The sequence below is a fragment of the Pogoniulus pusillus genome, chromosome 8 (genome assembly GCF_015220805.1).
Source record: "Pogoniulus pusillus isolate bPogPus1 chromosome 8, bPogPus1.pri, whole genome shotgun sequence".
Taxonomy (NCBI): Eukaryota; Metazoa; Chordata; class Aves; order Piciformes; family Lybiidae; genus Pogoniulus; species Pogoniulus pusillus.
In genome coordinates, this window is record NC_087271.1 from 22,616,675 (window position 1) to 22,643,126 (window position 26,452).

General features: G+C 46.9%; 1 protein-coding gene across 1 annotated transcript in view; it reads right to left on the bottom strand.

Annotated features, from left to right (window-relative positions):
* SLC5A9 (solute carrier family 5 member 9) overlaps window positions 1–11,182 on the bottom strand; it is a 29,479-nt gene extending 18,297 nt beyond the window's left edge. Inside the window, exons 1-6 of the mRNA XM_064148301.1 lie at window positions 11,115–11,182; window positions 10,150–10,344; window positions 8,579–8,650; window positions 5,878–5,982; window positions 3,441–3,605; window positions 270–375 (exon numbers count right to left, since the gene is read on the bottom strand). Coding sequence (XP_064004371.1) covers window positions 270–375; window positions 3,441–3,605; window positions 5,878–5,982; window positions 8,579–8,650; window positions 10,150–10,278 — 577 coding nt within the window. The 5' untranslated portion in view covers window positions 10,279–10,344; window positions 11,115–11,182. The remainder of the gene's footprint in view (window positions 1–269; window positions 376–3,440; window positions 3,606–5,877; window positions 5,983–8,578; window positions 8,651–10,149; window positions 10,345–11,114) is intronic.
* Window positions 11,183–26,452: the final 15,270 nt, after the last annotated feature.

Here is a 26,452-nt window from a genome sequence, read left to right on the forward strand (position 1 = left end):
GGTCCCTTCCAACCCTGACTGATTCTATGATTCTGTAGTGCTAGAGAATTCTCTAGAAATCATGGTGGTACCCCCATACCTGTTTTCCTTGGCCAGGAGGGGAGAGGTAATAGCCAGAGGTCTCCACCAGTTGGGAGTGACAGAACATGTACTACCAGCAGCTGAGGGAATCTCTCCCTCAGACCTGAATATTTTCCCCAAAGGAGGCAAGTGAAAAGATATATCCTGGGCCCCAGTTTGTAACACTTCTTTTTAAATCAGCTATTTACCAGCTATGGTGTAGACAGCAGTCACTGCTAGCAAGACTACAGTGGACAAGTAGAGGTTCCATCCCAAAGAGATTTGGATGAACAATGCTCCAGAAAAAATATCTGTCTGGAATAAAAAACAAAACAATGAGGGCAGCTTGGCATAAGTGGTTCTTTGAGCAAGTGAAATCTAACAAAGTAGCCTGTAGCTCTCTGCAGCTGAAACATCTGATGAGGGAGGACACCATGAAGGTGAAGTGGAAGAGAAGGAGAGAGCATAGAGATGCTGGCTGTTGGCTATGAACTTTCTTGCTCTTGGTGTAAGGAAAATCCTTCCTTCAGGTCGGAGCTCTCAGCATTGGCTCTCAGCAAAAGGGTAAAACTAAGTTCTACACAGAGAGACCAAAACATCATTAAAATAAAATACTGTTTTACAGGCAACCTTCAAACCAGGTAATCCTCACTGGCACAGAGAGGTATTGGTGGAAATTCTCATTCCTTTTACCTACTGAAGACATCCATGGGGAGCAGAAGCCCATTTATCCACAAGCAGACACAGGAGGGAAAGGAAGACAAATATCAGAGACCAAGTTCTTCTCAAGACTATATCTTGGGAGGCACCCCTGCTTGAAAGACATCTAAAGAATCACTGATGTCTTGTGCCACAGTTGACCCAGCTGAAAAGGTCAACAGTTTGCTTTTCTATTTGTGCAGTTCAGCATACTAGAGTGAGTCCAGAAAAACAGGTTACACCTGCTGAGGACCTCACTTGAATTAAGGAAATCCTTATCAGCTTCTGCTTTGATTGGACCTACTGGCAGAGAGTAAAATCAGGAATGGAGTGAAACCTGAAATTATATAGATAGCATCATTCAAATGCAGAAGGTGATATGGAAGACATGCACATTGGGAAACCAGTTTGAAGGGCATCTGGTATGGGGTGAGACACAGGTAATGACATCTGCCAAGTGAGGCAGAAAGGATGGGGCAGGATTCCTATTTGCTGTGCCTGAAATATGCATTTTAAAAGCAAGCACCCAGTGCAACTCCTGACCTCTGCAACACTGAGACAGGGCAAACACTGTCAGTAAACCACAAAACCCACAGCCTCTTCTGGGTTTTGGTTTCTCAACAGGAAACACAAGCTCCTCTTTAGCTAGGCAGGATCAGTCCTTTGACAACGCTGGTTATTGAGATCTCTGTTTTTCTCTGCAAGCAGGGAAAGGTTCTGCAACGCTCTAGTTGCTAACCTGTGTTTGGGCAAAAAGCACAGGGAGAAAAATCCTTCTTGTAACCAACTGCCTGCTGTCCAGCCAGCCGCTAAATGAGCTCTCCACAAACAACAGCACTGCTTAATGGAAAGCACCTGTCATGCCCAGAAACTCCACCGGCCACATCCGTCAGCCACGCGTGAATTAGCGGTACAGAGACAAACCACTGAGACGAGACAGCAATGGCTGTGGCCAGGATCCTGCTCTGAAAGGCACTGGCAAATACTGCTCTGGTGAAGGTCATTTTGAAAGACTGATTTGTTTTTGCCACATACCTTGACTGTATAACTGTGCACTTTGTGGTGCTGCTGCAGGAAAGATTCACTCCGGGTGATCCTGCTCTGGCAGGGGGGCTGGACCAGGTGAACTTTTAAGGTCCCTTCCAGCCTCTGACATTCCATGACTCCATTTAGCCATCATGGGTAAAGAGGACTCAAATGCCTCCTTACAAGATCTCATCCTGGACAATGCCTCAAACTCAACAGAGTCACAGAATATTAGGGCTGAAAGAGACCTTGAAAGCTCATCTAGTCCAGCCCCCCTGCCAGAGCAGGATCACCTAGACTAGATCACACCGGAACACATTCAGGCATGTTTTGAATATCTCCAGAGAGGGAGACTCCATAATCTCCCCGGGCAGCCTGTTCCAGTGCTCTGTCACCCTCACAGGGAAAAGTTTTTCCTCACATTTACAGTGGTGACAGCAATGAGTGACATGACTGAGAGCTGACAACTTGACAAGGGGTAATGGTTTTAAACTGGTACATTTAGACTAGATAGAATTAAGACATTTTTTACAGTGAGGTTGCCAAGAGAGGTGGTAGATGCCTCATCCCTGGAAACACTCGAGGCCAAATTGGACAGGGCTTTGAGCAGCCTAATCTAGTTAAAGAGGTCCTGGATCACCGCAGGCATGTTGGACTAAATGACCTTTGGAAGTCCTTTCCAAGCTAAAGCACTCTATGGTTCTGTGATTAAAAGTGGAAACCTATCCTATACCCCCAGCCTAGAACCTGAGCACCTGAGACACAAGAAGTCTAGGAGAAAGACCCTGATCCAGCTGCAAAAAGCACATGGGCTCCTGATCTCTAGTCAACATCTTTGAAGGAAATTTGACATCTAAATCAGGGTCCAAGGAAAACTGACTTGTAGTGGCTATGGGATAACCAGCTAGGAACAAAAGACTGGCATGTCTCTTAATGGACTCTGAAATATAGTTCTTTTCCTCCAAGGGCACAGGTAGTTCTGAGCAGAAGAGCATAAAATCTGCCTCTTTATTATTAATGGCATTTATATGAAGGGAAACATCCAGCAGTTGACATTGCTTTTGAGTTGCAAACAAGGTACGATGCTACAAGCAATCCAGGGAAGGAGTTTTGTCTTAAACCAGAGTCTACCTCCATTTCACCATATTCATTTTTAAACAGCACAAGGAACAGAAGGAGAGAGCAACAGCCAAAGCACACCTAATGCTGAAAACTCAGCTACAACAACAGCAGCAGATTTGTGATCACTGAAGAGAATATCACATCTGGAAGATGCAGACAGCCAGATCCTCAGATAGGGTGATGCTGCAGTTCCCTGGTCTACATTGCTCCAGATTTGGTCTGATAGAAGAGGGGAAGCAGGCAGGTAGCTTATGGTACTTAAGCTGTTTAGTAATTAGCTGCAGTGTCCCTGGAAAGTTCTCGCTGTGCATTGTTGTTTAATGAGGGCGCTCTCTCTTAGAATCGGTCTGCATGATCAATAGAGAGGCAGACATTTACCCGAACAAAGCAGTACGCTAACGTGCTGCTACTGTTTCTGGCAGCAGAGTTGGTGCTTTCAAGGACATCTGAGTTATCTCTGAGCAGCCTTGCACTGTACAAGGCTGGGCTACCCCTGCCCTAGACACAAGGGTTGTGTTCAGTCGGATACATACGGAGATCTTGGTGAATATATAGAGAATGAGGGACAGTACGGACATGTAGATTTGAATCCTCTGCCCTCCAAATCTCTTCTGCAGGTACTCAGGCATGGTGACAACTCCTGCTGCGATGTAAACAGGCACAAAGATCCAGCCGAGAGCCAGAAGTGCCCAGGTAGCCTGTTAAGGAGACAGAGAAAGAAAAGACACACGATTCAACACAAGGGAACATCCTTCCCATCTGTTCCTTCAGTGAGCTTCCTAAGGAAGCAGAAAGGCAGAGTGCCGTGCACTATATTTGGGAAGCAATCTCACCCTTCCTCCCTGCATGGAAGATGAGATGACAAATGGAGAAATTACTACAATACAATCAGCAGCTTTTGAAGTTATCTTCCTGAGCCCCGTGTCTCCCTGTCAGGGGTGGTACATCCTCTTACATCTCCTGGTCTTTCGGGCAAGACAGTGTATTCTGTTGTTCTGGTTCTCTAAAATATAGTGGCCTTTGAAAGCAGGGATGATGTGGCAGTGAAGAGTTAAGCAATTCAGAGAAGGATGGGAGCATCTGTTTGTTGCTTGATTAGCAAGTGATGAGGCTGAGGCAGCAGGCTGTCCCTGCAGAGCATAAAAATAAGCAACAGCAAGACTCTGTTGGGATGTTCTCCTTGCAGGCTGACGCAGATGTGCTGCTGTTGCTGGTAGATAAAGGAGCAGTTCAGTTGCTTTGCCACAGGTAAAGGTTCCTTTACACCCTCCACCTTTTGGAGGTGTAAAGGCATCTCCCATCAAATATTTCTTCTCTGAAACCCAGAAAAAACCCAATCAGGAGATGTCAAACATAAATAAAAGCCATTGGATCATCAATCCTCACCTCCTGGCTATGTCAGGCCATTAGCTTTCATCCAAGTACCTTACACGAATCCAGATTTTGCTCTGGTCAGTTATATAAGTTATCAGAAAGTTTAAGGGCATGGAACATCTCTCTTGTGAGAGACTGAGGGAGCTGGGGCTCTGCTGCTTGGAGAAGAGGAGACTGAGAGGTGACCTCATCAATAAAAATGTAAAGGGTGAGTGCCAGGAGGCTGGAGCCAGGCTCTGCTTCGTGATGCCAGATGACAGGACAAGGGGCAATGGGTGGAAGCAGAGGCATAGGAAGTTTCATTTAAACAAGAAAAGGGATTTTTTTCTGTCACTCTGAGGGTGACAGAGCACTGGAACAGGCTGCCCAGGGAGGTTGTGGAGTCTCCCTCTCTGGAGATATTCAAGACCTGTCTGGACACGTTCCTGTGTGATCTGGTCTAGGTGATCCTGCTCTGGCAGAGGGGTTGGACTGGATGAGCTTTGGAGGTTCCTTCCAGCCCCTGACATTCTGCAGTCTTGTGAAATGAAACTGATCCCTGTGAGGAGAAATTGTGAGGGTTTGAAGCAAACAGACATGACAGAGACTGGCTAGGTAAAAGATGCCTGTATAATCCCTGCAGCTGAGTGGTGTCCCATGGCAAAGGGAGACAATAATGGCCTATCTAAGGTGCTTCTCCACTCTGAAAGAAATGAATCTAAACTCATGGAGTTAGATTTGCCCTGACATACAGTCTTGTCTTCAAGGGCTTCTAACAAGGCTTGAATAGATTTGCTATTCGAGTACAGCAATGTTGGTTCGTCCTGAGAGCACCAGGCTGAGCACAGGCTCTGGTTTCTTCAAAAGGACTTAAAGGTGATCTTAATGGCTTAGAATGAAAACAGTGCAGTGAATAGGTATCCCAGGGAAGAGCTTTTGGTGTGCCCAGCCTGTGCTTTGCAAGTATCTCGCACTAATAGCAATCTCTGCTGGGGCAGACAAGAGATTTAGAGTTAGGTGAGTGATGCTTATTGTGAGGCTGGCACTAATCTCGCTCCTCATCACTGCAGCTGAGAAATTTCATTAGCATCACACACAAAGGGCCTGGTTTTCATGCTCTGTATGGTGTCCATGGCAATTTTCCAGGCCACTTCAACAGGGCAGAATGAGACCTGCCTTCACACCCAGATGTTCACCCTAGAGATGTCACATTTAGGCAGCTGGCAGGTGAATGCAGCATGCCAATTTTCATAGCTTCACATGGATTTTAGCAGCAAAGCTGCTTTTTCCCCCAAACTCCTTGTACCCTAATCCTGTGATTATCCAAGTACCTTTTCAACACTCATTATCTTCTATGTTAATCTTCATGAGTACAGACTAAAGCCTAAAAATATGGCCACATGCTCCTGGGAAGGTCAAGGAGCTAATAATTTTAGTGAATTCCAGTTAAACTGAAATAAAGATCTCATCTTTTAAAGGCAGTCTGAATGTCTGGAGGCTTCCCTCCCAAGGCTTGAGAACTTGCAGTTGCAGATACTGTTAGTGTCTGATTTTGGAGACCAACTGCTAGTCCCTTTGTGCAGTGATATCATAGTTGACAGTATAACCAACTCTTACATTCCACTCGAAGCCCCCAACAGCAAGGCCTCCAGCTGCTCCAGTGCCTGCCAGGCCAATGAATAAGCCACTGCCCACGTTGCTTGACATCAAGGATGCTCCAATCTGAAACACATGACATAGGCACAAAATCCAGAAAGTCACTTTGAAGAATTTCTGTATCAGCCCAAACATTCTACCCAGGCACTCTCCTTCCCAGGGCCTCATCTCTTTGTAGGTAGGTAGCTGGATGCTAATGGAAACTTGGGGGTTCCTTCTCCTTTCCCTAAAAGCTAAGTTTTAAATATCTTACACAGGGTGTGTCTGCTCCCTTCAACTGTCCCTACTCCAATGCAAAGCTTAACCTCAGAGTTGGGGTTCAGTTTGCCAATGGTTATCCTGAAATACATGCCCATTATAGGGAGTTCAGTGGACTGAGGGAAGTTCGGTGGCAGCCACAGATACGTCAGTGCCTGTGGAACATGATGGACTGCTTTATTCCTTTGCTTCTCAGCCAGCACTGTACCTCCTCCAGTCTTGATGACCTTACTCTACCTCTCTACATCGTGCTGACAGCCCAGTCTCTTTTAAGTCTTACACTGAACATGCATGTGGTGGTTTACACAGCCATCATGGCAGGAGAGCTCTACTGGAGTCACTTCTAAGAGAGAAGGTTCCTGAACCATAGCAGGGAGGATGACAGAAACATGAAGGCCTCCTATGTTTAATATATACACACCGGTTCAAAGACAGCAAGCTTTGCAGTGGGCTGGAAAATGCTAATGCCTCAGGCTAACCTTAACTGCAGGCTGTGGACATCATTGGCTGTTCCTACCATGGCTCACAGACACCTTAATTGGAAGAATGCAAGCTCCAAGGTGCTTTAAACAAGGCAAAGTCTATCTGACTTAATTATGACTTTTACTTGGCAGAAAGCCTCACCTCCTTTCTGTATGCCAACATCAAATCTCTCTCAGGGTCAAATGAGAAGTTACCCAAAGGACAAGACCAGCCCCTTCATCTCAATAGGAAGTTTGCTTTTAGCCTACAAGTGGTTTTCCTCTCCTTAGTGCTGCTACACACGAAACAAGGAATGATGGAATTTGATCTGCTTCTCACCTCTGAGCAAAGTAAAACATTAATATGGCATCAACACCCACACTGATTCCTGCCAACAGCTCTGCCTTCCTGTCTGTCTAAGAAAACTCTTGATAAGAGAGCTGGCTGCTGCAACATGAATTGCAACTGTGGTGGGGGCTCGTGCTCTCAAGAAATGTAAACAGTTTTCCTGGTATCTATATCAAACAAAAAAACCCCAGATCAGAGAATGGTTTAGGTTGGAAGGGACCTCAGAAATCATCTAGTTCCAACCCCCCACCGTAGGCAGGGATACCTCTCACTGCAAGATCAGATACATCAGGCAGGAGCAACAATAGTGTCAGGGTTTAGTCGAGGGTATCTAACACACAGCAGAAATGTCAGCCATGTAAACAACACCATACACATAAGCCAGTCAGGTACTCAACATGAAGGCCATGAGAAGTGGAGCCTGCAGGAGAGGTGGAATTGTCTCTCCAACAAACAAAACTGAAAAGCGAACAGCATAAGAGGTTGCTTTAAATGTGGAATGGTAAATCAGGAAAGCCAAGAGCCAGTCTGTACCCAGCAGACTCCTTGGCTACCTGTGGTTGGAGCCAAAACCAATAAAAAATTCTTCTGAGTTGTTTGTTTTTGAATGAAAAAAAGAATGAAATTTGGGGACACACACACACACAAATGTTCCATTTTAATCTTTCAGTTTTTCCCCTTCCTAATTAGAGAAAACCACCAAGCTAAGCTTTTCCATTAAATGTCACTTGGCCCAGGCAGAAGTATAAAGAACATATAAGACATAACACATTTTAGAGAGATGCATGTGTCTCTGATGGAAGAGGTTGAAAATCTAGCCTGGTGAATTTATGGGCAATGTACATTCAAAGGAAAAAGGGAGGGAAAAAAAATACAGTGTTTTGGTTGAGAAGTGAATTCCTTTACCCACGACTCACTGGAGAGATATACAGTGCTGGAGTCTGGCATTGGCTGAGAAGGATCTTTATTCCTGTGGTGTTTTTATTCCTTTCAAACTTTAAATTATCTTTATATGTGCCTTTCACTCCCAAGAAAAGGTGCCTTCTATAGATTTTCTTTTTCTTCATAGTGAAGATTTATACTTTGGTGGTTTGAAGTTTATATCCTTTACATCGTTAGTCAATAACCTCAACTTCACTCTAAATAGCAAGGACTCAGAAAGTCCTGGGCTTTGGAATTGTTTTCTCTTCAGTCTCTAAATGCTCTTTTTTATTGGATAGAACATTCCTAGATCACTTAATGCCCTCTTGGTTGGGGTACAGAAGCATCTTTGGGGAGTTGGGGTCAAAGAATTTCAGACCTAGCTAGGCAGTCAGTGCTCCCTCACTTCCATCAAAGAGAACATTTTCATTGCTGACCTAAGCAGAGAAATGGAGAGTGTGAAAACCTGAAGATGCTTAACTATCCTTTTTGGACTATCAGCTCCATGCTACAGTCCATTAGCCAAGCTGTATGAGATGATTCCTTAAGGGTCCTCTTCATCTCAAGACTACACTCTAAGCATGTGTGGACTGGGTCCCTTCACTAGCTCTGTCCTCCTTAGAGCTGGCATTGCTTTCAAATAATGAGAAACAGCAGAATTCATTTCACTCACAGGCCACCAAGTCATGGATCTTCCAGCTAGGAAATAGCCTCCAATGGTCCCCCGGCTTGCTCTTATTGATGACTGGAAGCACAGGAAAAAGAGAAGTACTTTCCTTCATTCACCCATCCAATGCTCATCCCAGCAGACTTAAAACTTCCCGTCAGTAACCTCCTGCAACACCTTAGTTCTACTTTCTTGGGTGTCATTGCAATCAGCTGGCTTGTCCTACTCAGAACAGCACAGACAGGTGGCACTCAGCTCTGCTGCAGGCTGAAGCAGGGCCTCTGTGAACGGCATCTTATTTTGACATACCTAGGGGCTTTTTCTGCTCTCAGCCATGTGAAGATACATGCTCACAGCTCCAGGAAGAGCTTCCCACCTTCTGCCAATGGTATCCATTAGGAGGCAGCACTTCCCTCCTCATTGTTCAGCACTCCTGGCAAAGGCCTCCAAAGCTAAGTAAGAGGGATCATGGTACAGGGGTGAGAATCAGAAGTCAACTTTGCATCCCATAGGATGTCATCCAATGCCCTTTGCATATGGGAATGACATGCAGGTGCACTCCAGTATGGCTGCAAATGAATTCAAGGTTTCCAGTAGCCCCACACTGAGGGAATTTCACAGAGCTTTAGAGGTTGGAAGAGACATCCAGAGATCACCAAGTCCAACTACCCTGGGGTAGTTCACTCAGGAATGCATCCAGGCAGGTTTTGAAAGTCTCCAGAGAAGGAGACTCCACAACCTCTCTGGGCAATCTGTTCCAGGGCTCTCTCATCCTCACTGTAAAGAAGTTTCTCCTCATGTTGAGGCGAAACCTGCACTGTTCCAGTTTGTAGCAGTAGGATGTCTATGGGGTCCTCCAATGTGACTGAGGCTGGCTGTGCCTGCTGTTTGCAGCAGCTGGGATCTTGCAGCTGGACACTACACTCAAATGGTTTTCTGCAAAGCAGCTATTCACATGGCAGTACCTAGATCTAGCACTGCTGGTGAGCAGCACTAGCACCAAGCTGAGAGAAGCCTGAATGCTTGGTCTCAGCATGAGCTCCAAAGGTTTCATCCATTGCTTCTGCTTCTCTTTGTAGAGGTTTCTGATAGTCCAGCTTTGGAAGGAAGCTGCTTGAGCATGTTTATTGACAGGTTCTTGAAAGATCAAACACTTCAGCCAAGCAGAACGTGATGGGTCTCTATGAGGGCTTTCACAAAGCAGTATGAACAAATAGTTAACTATAATCTTTCCAAAGCTTTTTAAAGTCCCATTTCAGCCTTCTCCATCCCAGCCCTGGCTTTTCTTCCACCCCTTGTCTGCCCACCCCCTGGTATGAGACTACTTCTCAGCATAGGACGCAGACATCATCCCCAGAACAACCTCTAAGGAATGACCCCTTAGTTGTAGGACTGGGGGCGAGGGCTTATAGGAAAATCACCTGTCACACAAAAACCTGCTTAACAGGTTCTGGGTTAATGGCATGCACGGAGGATGTCCTTTGCAGGGGACATCCTGTGTACCCAGAAGAGGTCCAGGTAGGATCAAAGTCTCTCTGTCTCAGGCAGATCTAAAGCAAGTTACCTCAAGTACTCACCCATATCCCAACAGTGAGGACAAAGGCAAAGTAAACAACCACAACGATGATGTCTGCCACCCCAAAGGCCACTGTCATGTCCCCTGGTATTGTGGGCAGCTCTGTGGCAGGTGGGGTTGGATGGCTCATGGCTGCAGGCAAACTGACTTTCTCTCTCACAATGGACTTTGGTGCATGTTGGTCTTCATCAATTCCCTTGTAATAATTAACAAGATGGAGAAGATGTGAGCAAGGAATCAGACACTGTGGTTAACGTTTTCCCAGTAGACCTCAGCAGGAGATTTGCCTCTATGGTTCATCAGTGAGGACCTCCCCAAAGCTCTGTGGTGTGAGCATCCCACCCAGCTGCTCCTGCATTTTTTTACCAGCTGTTCCATCTCCTGTTCATTTAGCCACTGGGATGGCAAATGGATAATTGTCATATCATCTTGTTACCCTCTCCTTCTTCTCATCACTCCCTCTACAACATTCTAGAGAAGTTCCTCCTAAGAGAAGCTGCCACAGAGGGGAACTGATCTTCCTTCCAGGCACAGATGGTAAGGACACTGATTTGTGCAGGATGAGTGCAGCACGTGCACCCACTCCACAGGGAGAAGACCAGCTGCAGGCAAAGGCCCTTTCCTCACTTGGTCCAGCCATGTGCTGCCTCCTTCCCCAGTCTGTGCTGTAGCTCAAGGGTGCTCCAAGCTGCAGACCCAAAGCCCCAGCAGACAGGCAGTAGCCAGGGAGCATGTAATGCACTGTACCTTCACTTTGCAGATAGCAGAAGCTGGAAAATGCAGGAAGGAGACAGCTGAGTTTCCTTGTCAAGCCCTTCAGTGTGCCTGTGGCCAGCAGCAAAGGACTTAAGCTGCTTGCTGGACAAGCAGAGCTGATGCCAGGTCACCTACATGAGTTGTGAAAGCTGCAGTGGCAGCAAGGGCATCAGCTGTTTTGGGACACCGGCAGGTAGGCAGGGGCTGTACCTCAGGGTGTGCTTCTTGTCCTGCCAGTCACCTGGTGCAGCAGAGTCGTTTCTCAGCTGTGGGGGGTGTCCTCCACCTCTCAATGCTGGGGCCAGGCAGAACCTGTGATTGCACCTCCCTGTTCACCAGGGCCAAGCTCAGAGGCACTGGGAGTTCAGGACAGTCCCTGCAGGTGCTTCAGTCCTAACCAAGGAGCCTGACACGGGTAAATGGGCACAGACCTGGCTTCTCAGTGTGGTTCTCAATGATTCTAAGAGACATTCACCTCCTGCAGATTTCTGGCTCCTGACACCAGCCTCCAAGGAATGAGGGCTTGCAGCATCCATTTCATTCTTAGTTTATAAACACAAACAGCTGTCCCTGGGCACCCTTTGGGGATCCCTCTAGTCTCTCTTCACTAGCTGAGAAAGACCTAACTTTTAGCTTTCTTCTCAGTACCCACAGTGCCCCTCCAAAACAGTGTAATTTCCCTGCCTTGTTTTCCCCACCTGCAGTAACACCAGAGAAATCATGACTATGCTGGAGATGTCTCCTGACCACTTGTATGGAGGAGATGCTGCTGTAGAACAGGACAGGGCAGTGGGTTGGGCTGGCAAGGAAAGGCAGGGGCTATGACAGGTGTCTTTAGAAGATATTTGACCTGGGACTGGCACCCTGGCAGGCTCAGCGAGGCTTACCCTGGGACCTGTCAGGAAAAAAATAATCATGAAGGACTCTAGCTGAATGCTAAAAGAAAGAGAAGAACCCTTAGGATGCACGTGGGGTGGTCCTGACTGTTGCTCCAGCCCCAAAGAATCAATCTCCCACAAGGCTGCAAAAGTCCCTCCAGTATCTCTCTCTGTAGCTATCTTGTACTTGCCAACGGGGACAGGACACTTCAGCTGACAGCACCAGCCTGGTCTGTAGGCACACTGGGGACTGATCCAACTCTGAATCAGAGGACAAGGTCACACCACCCCTCTGCTCCTTTGCTGAAACAGCTTTGGGAAGGTCACCCAAGGCTACTGCTGTGTTTGCAGAGGCATTGCAGAGCTGGCTGCAGGGCACAAGACTTCTCCAGGCAGACCTTAGTTCTGAAAGCAGAACCATCTCCTACCTCCCTCCACTCTCTGCCATCCATGGTCCTTCATGCTACGTCATGGCAGGCAGCTATATTTTATATCTAGGCAAGCTTCATTAGTTCCTGGTTCCAAGGGAGGCAACAAAACCTCTCTCATTGTGTTTTATTCCCCTGTTTCCCACTTTTCTTTTGCAAATGCTGGCTACCTACTTGCTCATTAATTGTACTGCTAAAGCAAGGCCTCCATTCACCCCTGCTCCCCAGTCTGAGGCTCTCTGGGAGTGGTGGCTCCCTGTAGTCTCATTATCCACAAGAGGCTTTTCAAGACTGAAATATTTCAACAAGCTGAAGTGCAGTTACTAGAAATTAAATGTCTAGAAGTCTACATCCCCTGGTGTGAAGAGGCAGCTCTCCCTGCACAGAGCTGATTTACACTCACCCACACACTCTTCCCACTTAACACAGCAGCACCCAAAAGCAAAGACAGTTACCTAGTCTTGAAATGCATCAAATTCCTGCCCAAGAAGCAAACAGAGGCAATATCCCTGATATTCCCAAACCAAGAATCCTGCTCCCTATGGGAAGCCCATCCCAAGGTACTTGCCCAACCCAATCCTTCACCCTACCTTCCCAAAGCACTGTACCAGCAGCGGCTGACCCTTGCAAACACTTGAAAGCCTGCAGCCCTGAAAAGTAAATACATCTAACAAGCCAACCCTAGCAGCTGTGAGCTATCACAAGCTCATTGGATCCACTAGAATGATGCTGGCTTATGGTGGCAGGATGTTGTCAAATATTATTACACCAGTTGGATCATCCCAGGCTGTAGTGGGTAGCTCCAGATGCTGGCACAGTTGGGTAGAGTTGCAGTGGCTGTACCTCAGATATGGACAATACCTCAAACACATCTGCAGCAATCCCCTCGTCACTGCTCAGCAGTCTGGTGGCTCCATTCAGGCAGGACTTGCTCTGCTCACCACTCCTCAGAGCCAGTCAGGGAGGTGTGCTTCTCTGGCCCTCCCTGGGACGCGGCTGCCGTCCCTGCACACATACGCCTGTGTTGGCTGCTGCTTGCTCTGGCTCCTGGCCCCGTAGCAGGAAATGTGGGGCACAGCGTAAGGTGCACAGCTCCACCGGGTCCCGGCAGCAGGGAAGTGCTTATCTCCTGCTCCACAAACTCTTAAGTCAACGCTGGTGGCTATTCACCCCCAGGAGACGTGGCATTCCTTGACCCAGGGGTGGATCCGGGAATTCGTGCATCCAGGAGCAGAGTACAGCACAGCTGACAAACAAGCAAGCAGCCACTTAGAGTGAGAGACTGCAGCAGCAGCAGCCTAGCAGGTGCAAGCAAGCTGATCTCTATTGATGCTGGGGGAAAGCACACTCCTTTGCTTCTGCTTATCTTCAGAGGACCTGGCAAAGGGCCTTGGATATTCTGGTTAACTGCTAGGACAAGCCCATCTTCCCCCACAGGCAGAGCACCTCAAAGCTTCCCAATCATGTCAGAAAAGATGAATTTTGCTTCCCCAAGGCTAGGGGACAGGTTGGCTTATGGTGTCCGTGTTGGTGGGAGTGGCAGTGGCAGAGGAAGCACTAGGAATGGTGAGGAGGCAAGAGCCAGTGAATACGGGGGACAAAGCTGTTGCAGGGTGGCACCCATGGCACTGACTGCTGTGGTGCTTGTGGAGGTGTTGGCTGTTATCCCAAGGGTAATAGGATTACCCTTGGGCTGAGGATTATAGATCTTCATCCTCATTCACCTCTTGAGACATTGCTCCTCTGCCTCCTGAAAAACCCTTTCCCCCTCCCTAGCTTCATGCAGTCTCTCCTGCACTGAAAGGAAAGCTAGCAAATGATGGGGAGAAGAAAGCTTCTAGACCTCAGGTAGTGGGGCTGCAGCTGCCTCAATATATCTCATTTGCTTGTCCAGCAAATGCATGGGACAGCCTGCATAGAGCAGCAGACCTGCAAAACCACACCATTTCCACAGCATCTGAGAGCTGCAGCTTACCTGCCAGAGACCTCCTGCAACACAGTTAAACCACTCGCCTCCCTGCAGCAACAGTGACAGGATGTTTAGTGTCCTCTGGTGGAGCTCTCTCCCTCACTCATGTCACAGCAGCTGAGAATGAGTCCTTCAGGGACTGGAAATTATAAGTGGCATTTCAAAGTCTGCAGCAGAAGAAAAAAAGAGAGAGAAAGTGTGCTGCAGAGCATGTGTTTCTGGGGCAAAGCATGTTCACTTAAGTGACAGGCAATTATTTTCTCAAATGCTAACGAATAAATGGACTTCCCCTTCATTACAAAGCTACTTCGGTCGTCAGCAGATAGGTCTGGTGACAATTAGTGGATTTCTGAATGGATTGAGAAGTGGGCTTCTATAGGGATAACAATGCAACGAGGCAAGGCGATAGCCAAGGCTTACTCCTCACCCTACCTCCTGGGGGCAATTTTTTCCAGCGCCTTGGATGGGTGAGGCATTCAGCTAACCATTATTTTCTTCTCAGCCCTTTCTCGGGGGGGATGACTCTTGAATGAATTCCAGCAGTTTAATTTCGGGTTGATATGAACGGGCTTTAAATGTAGTTAATGTTTAAAGGCAAGCTATTCAGCTCAGAGCCTGCTCCGGAGGAACAGCGAGCGCAGTGGGGAGCAGGCTCGGGCAGAGAGAAGAGGAGCAGACCCCGGGAAGCTGCGGCAGTGCTACCACAGCTCTTTTCTCCCCTCTGCAGGCCACACTCTGATTTTCACTCCTGGATTGTCCCACAAACCTGGAGCAAGTCCATCCCTTCCAAATCCCCTTGCATTGTTTTTTTTTTTCCCCATTTAACCCCGGGGTGAAGGATACCCGTGCTGAAGGCAGTGCTCTAGGCTCCAGGGAAGGTGCTGGTTTCAGTGGGATCTTGGCGTGCTCCTTTCTGCACCTGTTTTGCCAGTGGGAAAGCTCACAGCTCTGTCAGCTGGAGGCCAGGCATGTCCTCTCCTTGGTCGGTGGAGAGCTCCGCAAAGGATCCTTGCCGTGTTTCAGCCATGCCTCGCTGGTGCAGAGGCAGGTGGGCTCACCTAAGACCTGCTTTCCTTGGGCAGAGAGCTGCGAGCACGGAGCTCTCCTAACAAAGGACAATGACTACTGCTACCCCCTCCTCACTCTGCCCCAAATATTACCTGTGGGTCCTGCCTCGGCGCTGTGAACCCACAAGTCTGTCACCTGCATGTATGCTAAGGATATCTTTGACCTAAAAAAAGGCAGTTTCAAGTTAGTTTTTGCTGCAGTTAATTGATACAGTTGAGTGAGAGAAGACACCTTGGACTAAGCCTGGTCTTAATAACCAGTCAGTCTAGGCTGAAGTGAACGTCATTGAGAGTGGAATCTCATCCCTCTGTCCTTATTAACTCACCTGCCAAGCTGAACATGGCTTTGTGCCTCCCTGTTCAGCTGAGCTGTCACAACTCTTCTGGTCGCCCCTTCTGTCTTCATGCATCCTGCTGGGAGACTGAAGTGAGAAGTCATGGGAAAAGTTTAAAGTCACACTTGCAGACATGGCTGTCTAGAAAAATCATTCTAGGACTGAGTAGACTTAGGTTGGATAAAATATGTCACATTTACTGAGTGACTTTTCTGACTAACAGCCAGACTGTGAAAGATATTAGCAAGGGTAAAACATTAAGTGACAGAACAAGGACACTTTAGATGAAGGATGTTGTTCCCTCTGTAATTTACTCCTCCATACAGCCTTGCAAAGATCTCAGCAGAGTAAGTGTCCTTATTGATGGATATGCCATCCTTGTTAAGATGGGACAATATACTTATTTACAGCTTTCATCATTGTCACGAAAGCACAAAGCAAACAGATATAACTAATGAAGATTTAGCTATTACATAATGTCTTTGCCAAGTCCGTGCAGAAGTCTGGGTAAAAGCTCTGGGAATAAATCTCTTTTGTAAGAGCAGTTTTGAAGAATTTAAGACACGAGGAGCTCCACTTGTCTTTTGTATCAGGACTCTGGGTATTGCTTTTCTGGAAAGATGGCTCAGGTTTGGAGTACAAATGAAATGATGGTCTGAGGAAGACCAAGGAAGCGAAAGGCTCATAAGCCCTATGATCAGAGATGTGAGTTAGTGTGTTCGCGGCGGTGCTACACAATGAGGCTGTAGTGAGCTATGACCATTAGCTGCCACCAGCAAGATGAAGACTCACTAACAATGAATCAACAAGCAAAGGAGAAGGGAGGAATTGCAGTAAGAATGTGTTCACCTTGTTTTATCCTCTCCAGGTCCCTCTGAAGATGATAGCTAGCCAATGGGGAGGGTAGGATGCAGCAAGTCTTCTCTCCACACCTGGGACAGTAATGCTTTACAGCCCCTGCAAAGGGCTTGTTTGGTAAGTACTACAGGAGCAACTGGTTTCCTTTGATGTTCTCCTGTAATCCATTGCCTGAGAATCACAAGGTGCTTAGGCCAAGACTGGTAAAACTGGAGAACCTCAAAGAACATCCAGTTCCAAACCCCCACCCTAGGCAGGGACAGCTCCCACTAGAACAGGTCGCTCAAGGCCTCATCTGACCTGGCCTTGAACACTCCAGGGAGGGAGCAGCCACAACCTCCCTGAGCAACCTGTGCCAGTGGAAAGAACTTCTTCCGCAACACCTAGTTTAAATCTCCCCTCCGCAAGTTTAAACCCATTACCTCTCGTCCTTCATTTTAGAGTCAGGAGGCAGAATAAGGACATTCTCCTTTGTAACTGATTAGTCAGTGTTTGGAAGTTTGGCAGTTCTCACCAGGAGGTGAAGGCTGGCACAGAATTGCTTGTTTAGAAATTGAAGTCCAACAGGAGGAATCAAGGAATGCTTTCTTCGCATCTGGTGCTCCCATCCCACAGCTCTGCAGGGGCTTTTATTAAAGTTAAAAAGTCTTTCCCATGATCTGCTGTTGTTCTTTCCCTCCCTCGTATGCAGATCTCTCACTTAGCATCTGTTCCCCACGCCTGCATCAAGGCCCCAGGGAAGATGCCTCTGCCAGTGTGATTTGGTTGCTGACCCTCCCTCGAACGCAGACCTAAGAGTCTGGGGCAGCAGCTCCTCTTGCTCCACTGAGTAGTCTATGAACACACATCATTTTTTTTCACATCCAGGCTCAGTGAAGACAATTGTATTTCATTGTCACTTCCCTGTTGTCACTGCTTTACAGACTCTCACTGAGAGTCAGACCTTATAGCTGCAAGACCCTCTTTTCAGCTCCAGCAAGAGCTTTCTACAAAGCCTGCAGATCCATTTCTAGTTGGGAAACTTTTCAAAGTAAACTGGGCAGATAAAATACAGCTTTTTTTGTTGTTGTTTTCAGAATGGAGAATTTTGGAAGGATGCTGCATTTCCTTTGACTAGCTGATAAAATAGGTATCGACAAGCTCTAAGGTTGAAGGGTATAGATGAAGGGAGTACAGACTTCCCAGTTACTATTCCTAAGGAAAAGAGCCTGAAAGGAAAGCTGAGCCAAAATGGTTGCTGAAAGAATGGAGGGGGAAAAAGACCCCCAAAAACCCAAAACAACACAACTACTAATAAAAATATAAAATAAAATCATACTTAATAGTTTGTAACAGTTTGTGGAGACTGAGGAAGCAAAGTCTGGAACCGAAGGAGTTGTCAGGCAGTGAGATAGGGTTACATTTCCCCTACACAGAGCCTGCAGTGTTGGCTTGATTATGTGAAAGAACTTGGGATGGCTACAGAGAGAGCCGCCTTGTTCCCTGTCAACTTGCAAAGGCTAATCAGCATCCTAAAATGACAGCTCCCTCCAGGGCTGAGATTTCTTATAACACAAAACTGAACTAAAAAGTCTCTTTGGTCCAGTTTCAGACTTAGCTGCATTACCCCAAAAAAAAAAAAAAAAAATAGAATGAGATGAAAAAAAAAACAACCCTGTGACACTCTCCACAACACCCCCAGTGCTAATCTTTGCTGTGATAATAATAATGATGAGTTACATGACTCCCATACCTTAGTTGAGCAGCTTGTATCCTGAGGAATACATCAGACTTGATAAACTACTGCCATCAACTTGCACAGTGTGATGAGCCTTAGCGTGGGAGGGTGCTGCTCTTTCATGATGCCCTGGAGAAGCTGAGGACAAAAATGTGATAAACAGACCCATGCAGAGCTGGATTTCCAGAGAAGTTGAGTACATAGAAAGGGATTCTTCCAGTTTGGGACACCAGCCAGGACACATGAAATAATGCCCTTAGTCTCAGCCAAAACATCAGCAGAGTTTGATTACTGCCAAATCCAAGCCTTAAAAATTCTTGAGCTAGGGGGTCAAAATTAAGTGATATTGGTTTAGATATCATCAGCACTTTTCCCCCCCTTTTAAGCAGGGAAGGGTTTTTTGTTTCTTCTAGTTTCTGTTCCCAGAGGGTGCATTTTAACACTTTTCTCCATCATGAGGAATTCTAGGAGTCAGTCCCATACTTGCATGAAATTTGGGATTTATACTGCAGTCCCTCAACTCCATAAACTGAGACATTAGGGAAATCTCACCATTTCCACAGGAGAATTGTCAGTGCTGGTGTTCATCTGAGACCCCACTCTCCTAGCATAGCCTTCACCCTTCAAGCTTTCCAACGTGCAGCTCTGAGGGAGAGTCTCCAAGAGAATCCCAAGAAACAAACTCTTCTGTGAGTAATTAAGCATATGAAGCATGTTTTCCTTTGGGTCTATGTCCTAGTGTAGGCGGCTCTAGTGTCAAAGGGGGATGTGAAGCCTCATGCATCCATTCTGGTTGTCAGAGTGTGCTGCTGTTATGAATTGTCTTCTGACTATGAGCAATGGATATAAGCTGCAGCACAGGAGGTTCCACCTAAACACAAGAGGAACTTCTCTACTGTAAGGGACAAAAGCACTGGAAGAGGCTCCCCAGTGGTTGTGGACTCTCCTTCTCTGGAGACTTCTAAGACCTGTCTGGATGTGTTCCTGTGTGACCTGAACTAGATTGTATGCTCCTGCTGTGGCAGGGGGGTTGCACTTGATGATCTCTTTGGGTCCCTTCCAACCCCTGACATCCTGTGATCCTGTAATTAATGAGCATTAAAACTCACACTTCCATTTTTCCTTCACTGATGGGACTGATGTGGTCTTTCAACACTGTTCCATCATTTATTTTCATAAACTTTGAAATGGACTCTATATATTCAAAGCTAATAATTCTCTGCCATGTTTAGTTAATGGGAACCAGCACAGCCAGTAGGATGCAATACTCACAAGGACCAATGGATGCCCAGGAAGTCTCCCTCCCAAATCCAGAGAAATAAATTCCTCAGATCACTTCCAGAAATAACTGTGGCTTTCTGCCTCCCACCTACTAGAGTCCTGCATGCAGAGAAGGCAGGAACAGCATCACAGGGCCTGGCACTGTCTGAGACATTTGCACACCTCTTAGCTCTATACAGTAACCCAAAGCAGAGGGCGAGACGCATCAAGTTGTGTAGAGAGGGGACAGATGTCTGCTGGCAGGTCACGCAACAAGCCATGCTGGGCCACTGTGTTATGTGAACATACCTGACAAGGGCTGAGATAAGAGGAACAGCTGCAATGCAGGGCAAGGGTGTCCAGAGCAGCACCCCAAACCTACTGTCCACACTGTAAGGGACAGCTACTATTCATGTGACAGATCAAGGACTTGTCTGACATATATTCTTTGGTAAGCATGCAGCAAAACAGCTCCAAAGTTTCAACATTCAATTAAAAACAAATAAACCAACCCAAACTCCAACCCCCACTAGTCAAAGAGACAGGTTCTCAATAACCATTTCACGTTTTGCTAACTTGCTTTTCTCTGCCTAAGTGACTGGAAAGCAGCAGAAACATATTTTAAACAGATTACTTCCCACCTCTTCTCCGCCTCCCCAGACAGGTTTAATATCTCTCCAGTGGGAAAAAAAAAAAACAACAACAACAAAAAACCCCACAGCCTCCAATAAATCATCACATTTACTGCGGCTCTTAAACCCTGCTTGTCCTTCAGTGCTTCCCTACAGGGGGACCGAGTCATACACGCACCCGGAGCCAGCTGTTGGACGCAGCTTCGCCGGCTCCCGCTGCCCCGGGGCTGCGCAGCGCCGACGCCAGCCGGGAAAGGTCCAGCAGCGCCGCACGGGCTGCCCGCTCCGGCACGTCGCAGCTACCAGCAGATGGCAGCTGGAGATCGCGGAGGTTCCGCTCCACAGCCGCACAGAGGGAAAGCTGGGCTTTCTCTGCGCCGGGCAAGTTCAGGCCGCAAACACTGAGTGACCTTGGCAAGGGCACGGCTTCGCCACCGAGCGGGGATGTGACCTCCCTGCTTTGCACCCCGAGCGGAAGGTGAGCGTACGAGCAGCCCCAGCAGGAGCAGAGAGAAGAGGCTAGGAAGGACATGGCGCTTATCCTTCTGTGCACAGGGAGAAGGACAACAAAAGCCCCAACACACAAAACAAACCAACCAAAAAACCCAACCAAACAAAAAACCAACCAAAATCCAACGACAACAAAGAAAACCCCAATCATCCAATTCACAGACCACATTTCTCCTCCCTCCACCCCAAGCTCAACCCCTCAGACCAGAGTCGTTTAGATCTCACTTTCTAAACTGACCACTCCTCAGATTTGCAGGTTCAGGCCCTAGCCAGTACCAAAAGGCATTTTAAGCAGTCACTCAGAGTGCAGCAGCAATCCCTGCTCTCCCACCGCGTCAAAGCCTCATCCACAGCACATCACGCTGCTGGGCTGCAGCAGTTCCTTACAGCACCAGGCCCTACAGTAAGCAACCATTAGCCTGTTACTATCACTTGCTAGGTCTTTATTTTCAGGTCTCACTGCTCAGAAAGGTCATTCCCAGTCAGTCCTGAAACAGGAGCATCTTACTGTACCACACCACAGTCCAACTCCACATTCTTTGCTGAGACACCCTCATTCTTCTCTTCTTCCTCCCAGCTAATGGCTTAAATAGGCTATCTCCCACATAAGGGAGAGATGCAAATCCCAGCTCACACAGAGCAGCTGTGAGAAGTAATCAACACAGACCTCCTCACCCAGAGGAGCTTTTCTCTGAGGAGCTGCAGAAGTGAGTGGATCCAGCCATTCTCTAACTGGCTGAACAACTGACCCTCTCTCAAGTGGTCATGATGTGCTCTGCTAAGGCAGCTGCTGGGGTTACACTCTCAAGCCAGAGAACAGCAATGCTTTATAGCAATATCTGTGAAACTCCCAGAGATAACTCATCAGCTTAAATAAGTCCCCTCTTTCCCAAGGGCCAGGGTGTAAGGAAACACTGTGTGTCAGCCAAGCCCCCCACAAACGTGTAAGACACACACATAGGTGGTGTGTCCCACCAAGAGTGAGCCTGCAACACAGCTGAATCTGTGCCCCTAAGCAGTGCTTTACCCTCAAGAGGATACATTCTGTGCCACCCACTTGCAGCCTTCCATGGACAGAACAGAGATGACTGGCACAAGAGAAATGTCATTTTTTGTGTGGCCCCCAATCTCTAAAGCTTCAGTACTGCAGAAACCATTGGACCCTAAAAAGAGACTAGGAGATACATAGAATCCAAAATCGACCAGGTTGGAAGAGACCTCCAATCCAGTCCAATCTATCACCCAGCCCTGTCCAACCAACTAGACCATGACACTAAGTGCCTCATCCACTCTTTTCCTGAACACCCCCAGGGACAGTGACTCCACCACCTCCCTGGGCAGCCCATTCCAGTGGCAAATCACTCTCTCTGTGAAGATCTTCCTCCTAACATCCAGCCTATACCTCCCCCCAGCACAACTACACGTTTGATCCAGTCTCTGTTCTTCATTTACCAAAGTCACCAACCTAACCAAGCTTCCTCTGGCTTTCATCTCTTCTTTTATCTATATGTTGTCTCTGATTTGCCCCTTCTGGTTGCTGCTGCTTTGATCTCCTGAACCTCTGTAATCCAGAGCTGTATCCAGGATAGCTTATGCCGAAGAGTTTGCACGTTTTTCCTGGGTTTACATTCTTTAAATTGTTTCTTCCCCCCACCTCCAAATTTAAGGAAGATTTCTTCTGTGCACCAAATGGGCATTTTAGATGTGACTATAATAGTTCTTTAGATCATTGGGCATTTGCATCCCTCTGCTGTTGGGTTTTGGGTTCTTCCATCACAACATTATAGCAATCTCACTGTGCAAGCTAAGGGCTGTACCTGGCTTCTAGAGGTCTGCAAGGGTCCTGCAATTGATCACACCATCTGGTTCCTAGGTAGCACAGAGATTGTCTGCTGTTCCATTAATAGTTTCATCAGACAAGCATGGGACACAGTGGGAACCCAGTCTGTGAGCTACCTCATTAGATTTCAACTGTTTTCTTATCCAAAGTATGGTAAGAAGAAAAAAGACAACAGCTGAAAGGCTTTTAAGAAAGTTCTGCTATTCGTTGCTAGATGAGGATGTAGCCATTGAAGAGTTATGGAAGCACTCATCTTTTCCATCCTGGAAAGTGCAGGAGCACTATGGTAGAGCCAGAGCACTGCACGTGGATTCCATGTGAGCGATACTCAGCTTGCTAGCTCAAAAAGCAGCCTCTCATGTTGATCATCAGCAGTTTTCTACTTGCTCTGTGCAAAGCAAGTTCTCTCATTGTCTAATTACAACTATGGGAGATAGAAAAAAAGAGAAAATATGCTTGTGCCGTCAGGCTCCTGATTCTTCACCATAAGGGACAGAGTCATTGCAGAGACTGTTCCCTCTGGCTGATACAGACTCAGTAAAAAGGGGCAGGGAGTCACTGCGCTGAGCTTTCTGCCCCAGTTTGCAGTGGCATAGACCTACCTGAGAGCAGCCATTTCCCCTCCTCCCCAGAGCCACTGCAGGGTGAGGACTCTCCTGCCCCAGGCGCCAGGCTGCTGCAGAGATGCAGACCGCTGCTCGGCCTCATCTCAGCATCAGGGGGCGGCAGCTGATGCAGCAAAAGCTGCCCTCGCTTACCACCAGCCCCCTCAGCTAAGGGCCCTGCTGACTCTCTTCAGGCTGATTCTTTTTGAAAGCAAAGCACAGAACATCAGGCCAGTGTTTATTTTCCCCCGAAATTAGGGTGGCTTGATTTTAATGGAGAGATCTGCCAGAATAAGGCACGTTTGTGCAGCTGTCATCAGAAATACACACTTGTTTTTTTCTTAGGCTTCTTTTTCTTTTTCCTTTTCCTTTTCTTTTTCTCTTTCTTTCCCTTTCTTTCTTTCTTTCTTTCTTTCTTTCTTTCTTTCTTTCTTTCTTTCTTTCTTTCTTTCTTTCTTTCTCTCTTTCTCTCTTTCTCTCTTTCTCTCTTTCTCTCTTTCTTTCTTTCTTTCTTTCTTTCTTTCTTTCTTTCTTTCTTTCTTTCTTTCTTCTGCTTTCACTCCTTCCTTTCCCATTTATCTTCTTCTCTTCTTCTTTTCTTGCCATTGTGTATCAGTTTGCTTGATGCAACCCTTCCCAGGCTAAGCTGTTCTACTTACAGACAAGAAACAGGACAAAATGGGCATAATTCCAAGAGGATCCCTGGGGACTCAGCTGAAGGGGAGGTGTCACCCTTCTCCAAGGCATCCTTGTCTCCTGTATCTGATATGCAAAAAAAAAAAAAAAAAAAAAAAATGCTGTGGTTGACCTTCCACTGTTGATGGTGGTGTTGCACAGTTATGCTCATCTACTGGGTTGCACACTGGTGGGACTTGGCAACCTATGCATGGTACCCTTCAGAGAGAGGGCTGCAGGGGACACTCTGACACAACGTGTCTCACAAGGAGTTTTTCACAGCTGTAAACCAGACTTCCTTAGAATACATGGAGTTTGGGAAACTAAAGGAAGACACCAGGTCCATATCATTCCCAGACTTATAGCTGGTCAGCACAGCACTCTTTCAGGACTCTGATGGGTAGTGGTCATATATATATGACACTAGAAGTGACTCTGAAAAGAGCAGTTGCCCAGAAGAGAGAGGGGTCTTGCTGAAGTTCTTTATGACATCACCACCTTAGCATCCTCTAGCCCCTTGATCTGTATCCAAGAAGTCCACTTACATTATGGAAAGCAACCAGGGAGACACAGCTCCTCCTGATCCTTTTTTTCTCATCTGAAACAGCTGGAAAAAGACAGTAGCCTGAGAAATTGGCTGACCTTCTTGATGCATTCAGCTGTCTAGCTTTATATTTGTCCTTTAAATAACTTGCCAAAACCCAAACAAACTCAAAACAACCAGTCCCCTGGAAAGAAGACCCCAAACAAAACAAGAGAGACTTCCTCTTCCTGCCTTGCCCTTCTGCAGTGGCTGAAGTAGTTTAATCTAAACCAGGCTTCTGTAATTGCTGGAGAAAGCGATGTCCGTGGTGGGTACTTAGAGACCGGGGCTTGCCTGCCCTACACTATCCAGGGGTTTATTACCTGCTGAAAAAGCTTAATGTGCTTCAGGTGCCACATGATGTCCAGATGTCATGGCAGAAGCAGCTTGGAGAGTGGTGGTGATGGAACGGCTGCTAGGTGGACAGAGAGACGTTAGTGCTAAACATGATACTCAGTTCCAACTTGCCTATTAATACAATAACATAGGAATGGCCAAACTGGTTAGGACCAAAGGTCCACCCAGTCCAATACTCTATGGCAGCCAGCCCCAGTAGGTGTTTAAGGAAAGATATCAGAACAGGGCATGCAGACTGTGGCTCAGGGCCAGTGATTTGTAGTGCTAGGTTTTCCAGAGCCAGACATAGTGTCTTTGTATTTAATAGCCCCTGGTGAATTTTGCTTCCAGGAATTTATCCAGCTAATTCTAAATCTCTTTGTATCCACAGTTTCCTGTGGCAAGCAGTTTCACAGCTTAACATGTATTGTTTGGTGTTGCCCGTGTTTTCATACCCTGAAGCTGAGTGAGTTTTTTGCTGTTGGATGCCACTCAATATCAGTCCTGGATCCAGCTTACATGTGAGAAATGGATGGATGGGTGCTTGAAGTCTGAAATAATGTGGCTGTTGTGATCAGATGTGCAATTCTGAATAGACCACAAGCAGAGTGTTGTTTTTAGGAGCCAAGACACAGCTCCTCACCTGCCTGCTAGTTAATAGTTCCCATGCATTATGGAAAGAGTGAGTTTCCACAGAAGAGCAGAAGACACAATTTGGGAAGTGAATGAAAGAGAGTGTAGAACAAAAGGTGTTTCTCAGGTTGCTAGAGAACAGTGTGGCTAAAGGCAGCATTGCTCATGTGGGAAGTGGAAATAGTGTTTGAACAGCTTTATACCCAGTTCAGGTAAGCAAAAGAGAGTTGCAGGAAGTCATAAGCAGAAGCAAAACCTTAAACTGGGACATCCTACAGGGAGAAAGAATACAGCTCCCACTGCTGCAGCAAAGAGAGGGCTGATTTCTGTGTGGAGGTCAGTGAGGCTGACCTGGCAGACACAGTTGTCTCTTCTCTTGAGAGCTGACAACATTCCTGTGTTGGCTAGGCATTTGCAAGGTAGACTAGCTATGTTTGAATTAGATGACCCAAGAAGTTCATCTTACCCAAGTCACCAGCATCTTTTCCACCCTAATTAAGATGAGTAGTTGATGGGAATTGATCAGCAAGCTGTGGCTCGGGAATGGGGGGATTTAGAAACTATTCTGAGATCCACATATGGTAAAAGCGTCACCGTGCTTCATTTCCCCACCAACATGGCTGGTGGAGCAGAAGTGGGAATGTTTTCTACTCAGAGTCCAATTTCCAGAATCACTAAGCTCCCATTTAGGCAACAAAGTCATTGGCCAGATGTGGGAAAGAACCAGTCAAAGGCTGGGTGCTGAGCAATCGTATGTCATCTCTTCCTTAAATCAGAAACTCAAAGCCTTCTCAGCTGAGTGGCAGCCTTGTCCAAGGGCTATTTATGGAGCCAGAAGCAGCTTAAAAGCTGCATGGTTGACCTCCAGCACAAGATAAATGGTCAGCATGGGTTTTTTTTCTGGGCAAGTGGAGCGTGATCCAAGATTTCTTGTAACTTTTTTTTTGGTTGTTGTTCACCTGACACACATGCTCCAAAGACAGTGAAAGATGAGAAAATAATATGGGCTTGATAAATGACCAAAAGAAAGTTTCCGATCTGTAACGGCTCTTATTATTCTTCTTATTCTTGGCATCAGCAGTTACAGCAATCTCCCCCTCCCCTCCTCCCCCCCCCCCCCCCCCCCCCCCCATCCTTCCTCCTCCTTAACATTTTTTTTCCTGTCAAATTCACAAGAGTGGCACCTGGGAACATTTTGACCAAAGGGAAATTGACTGAGCAA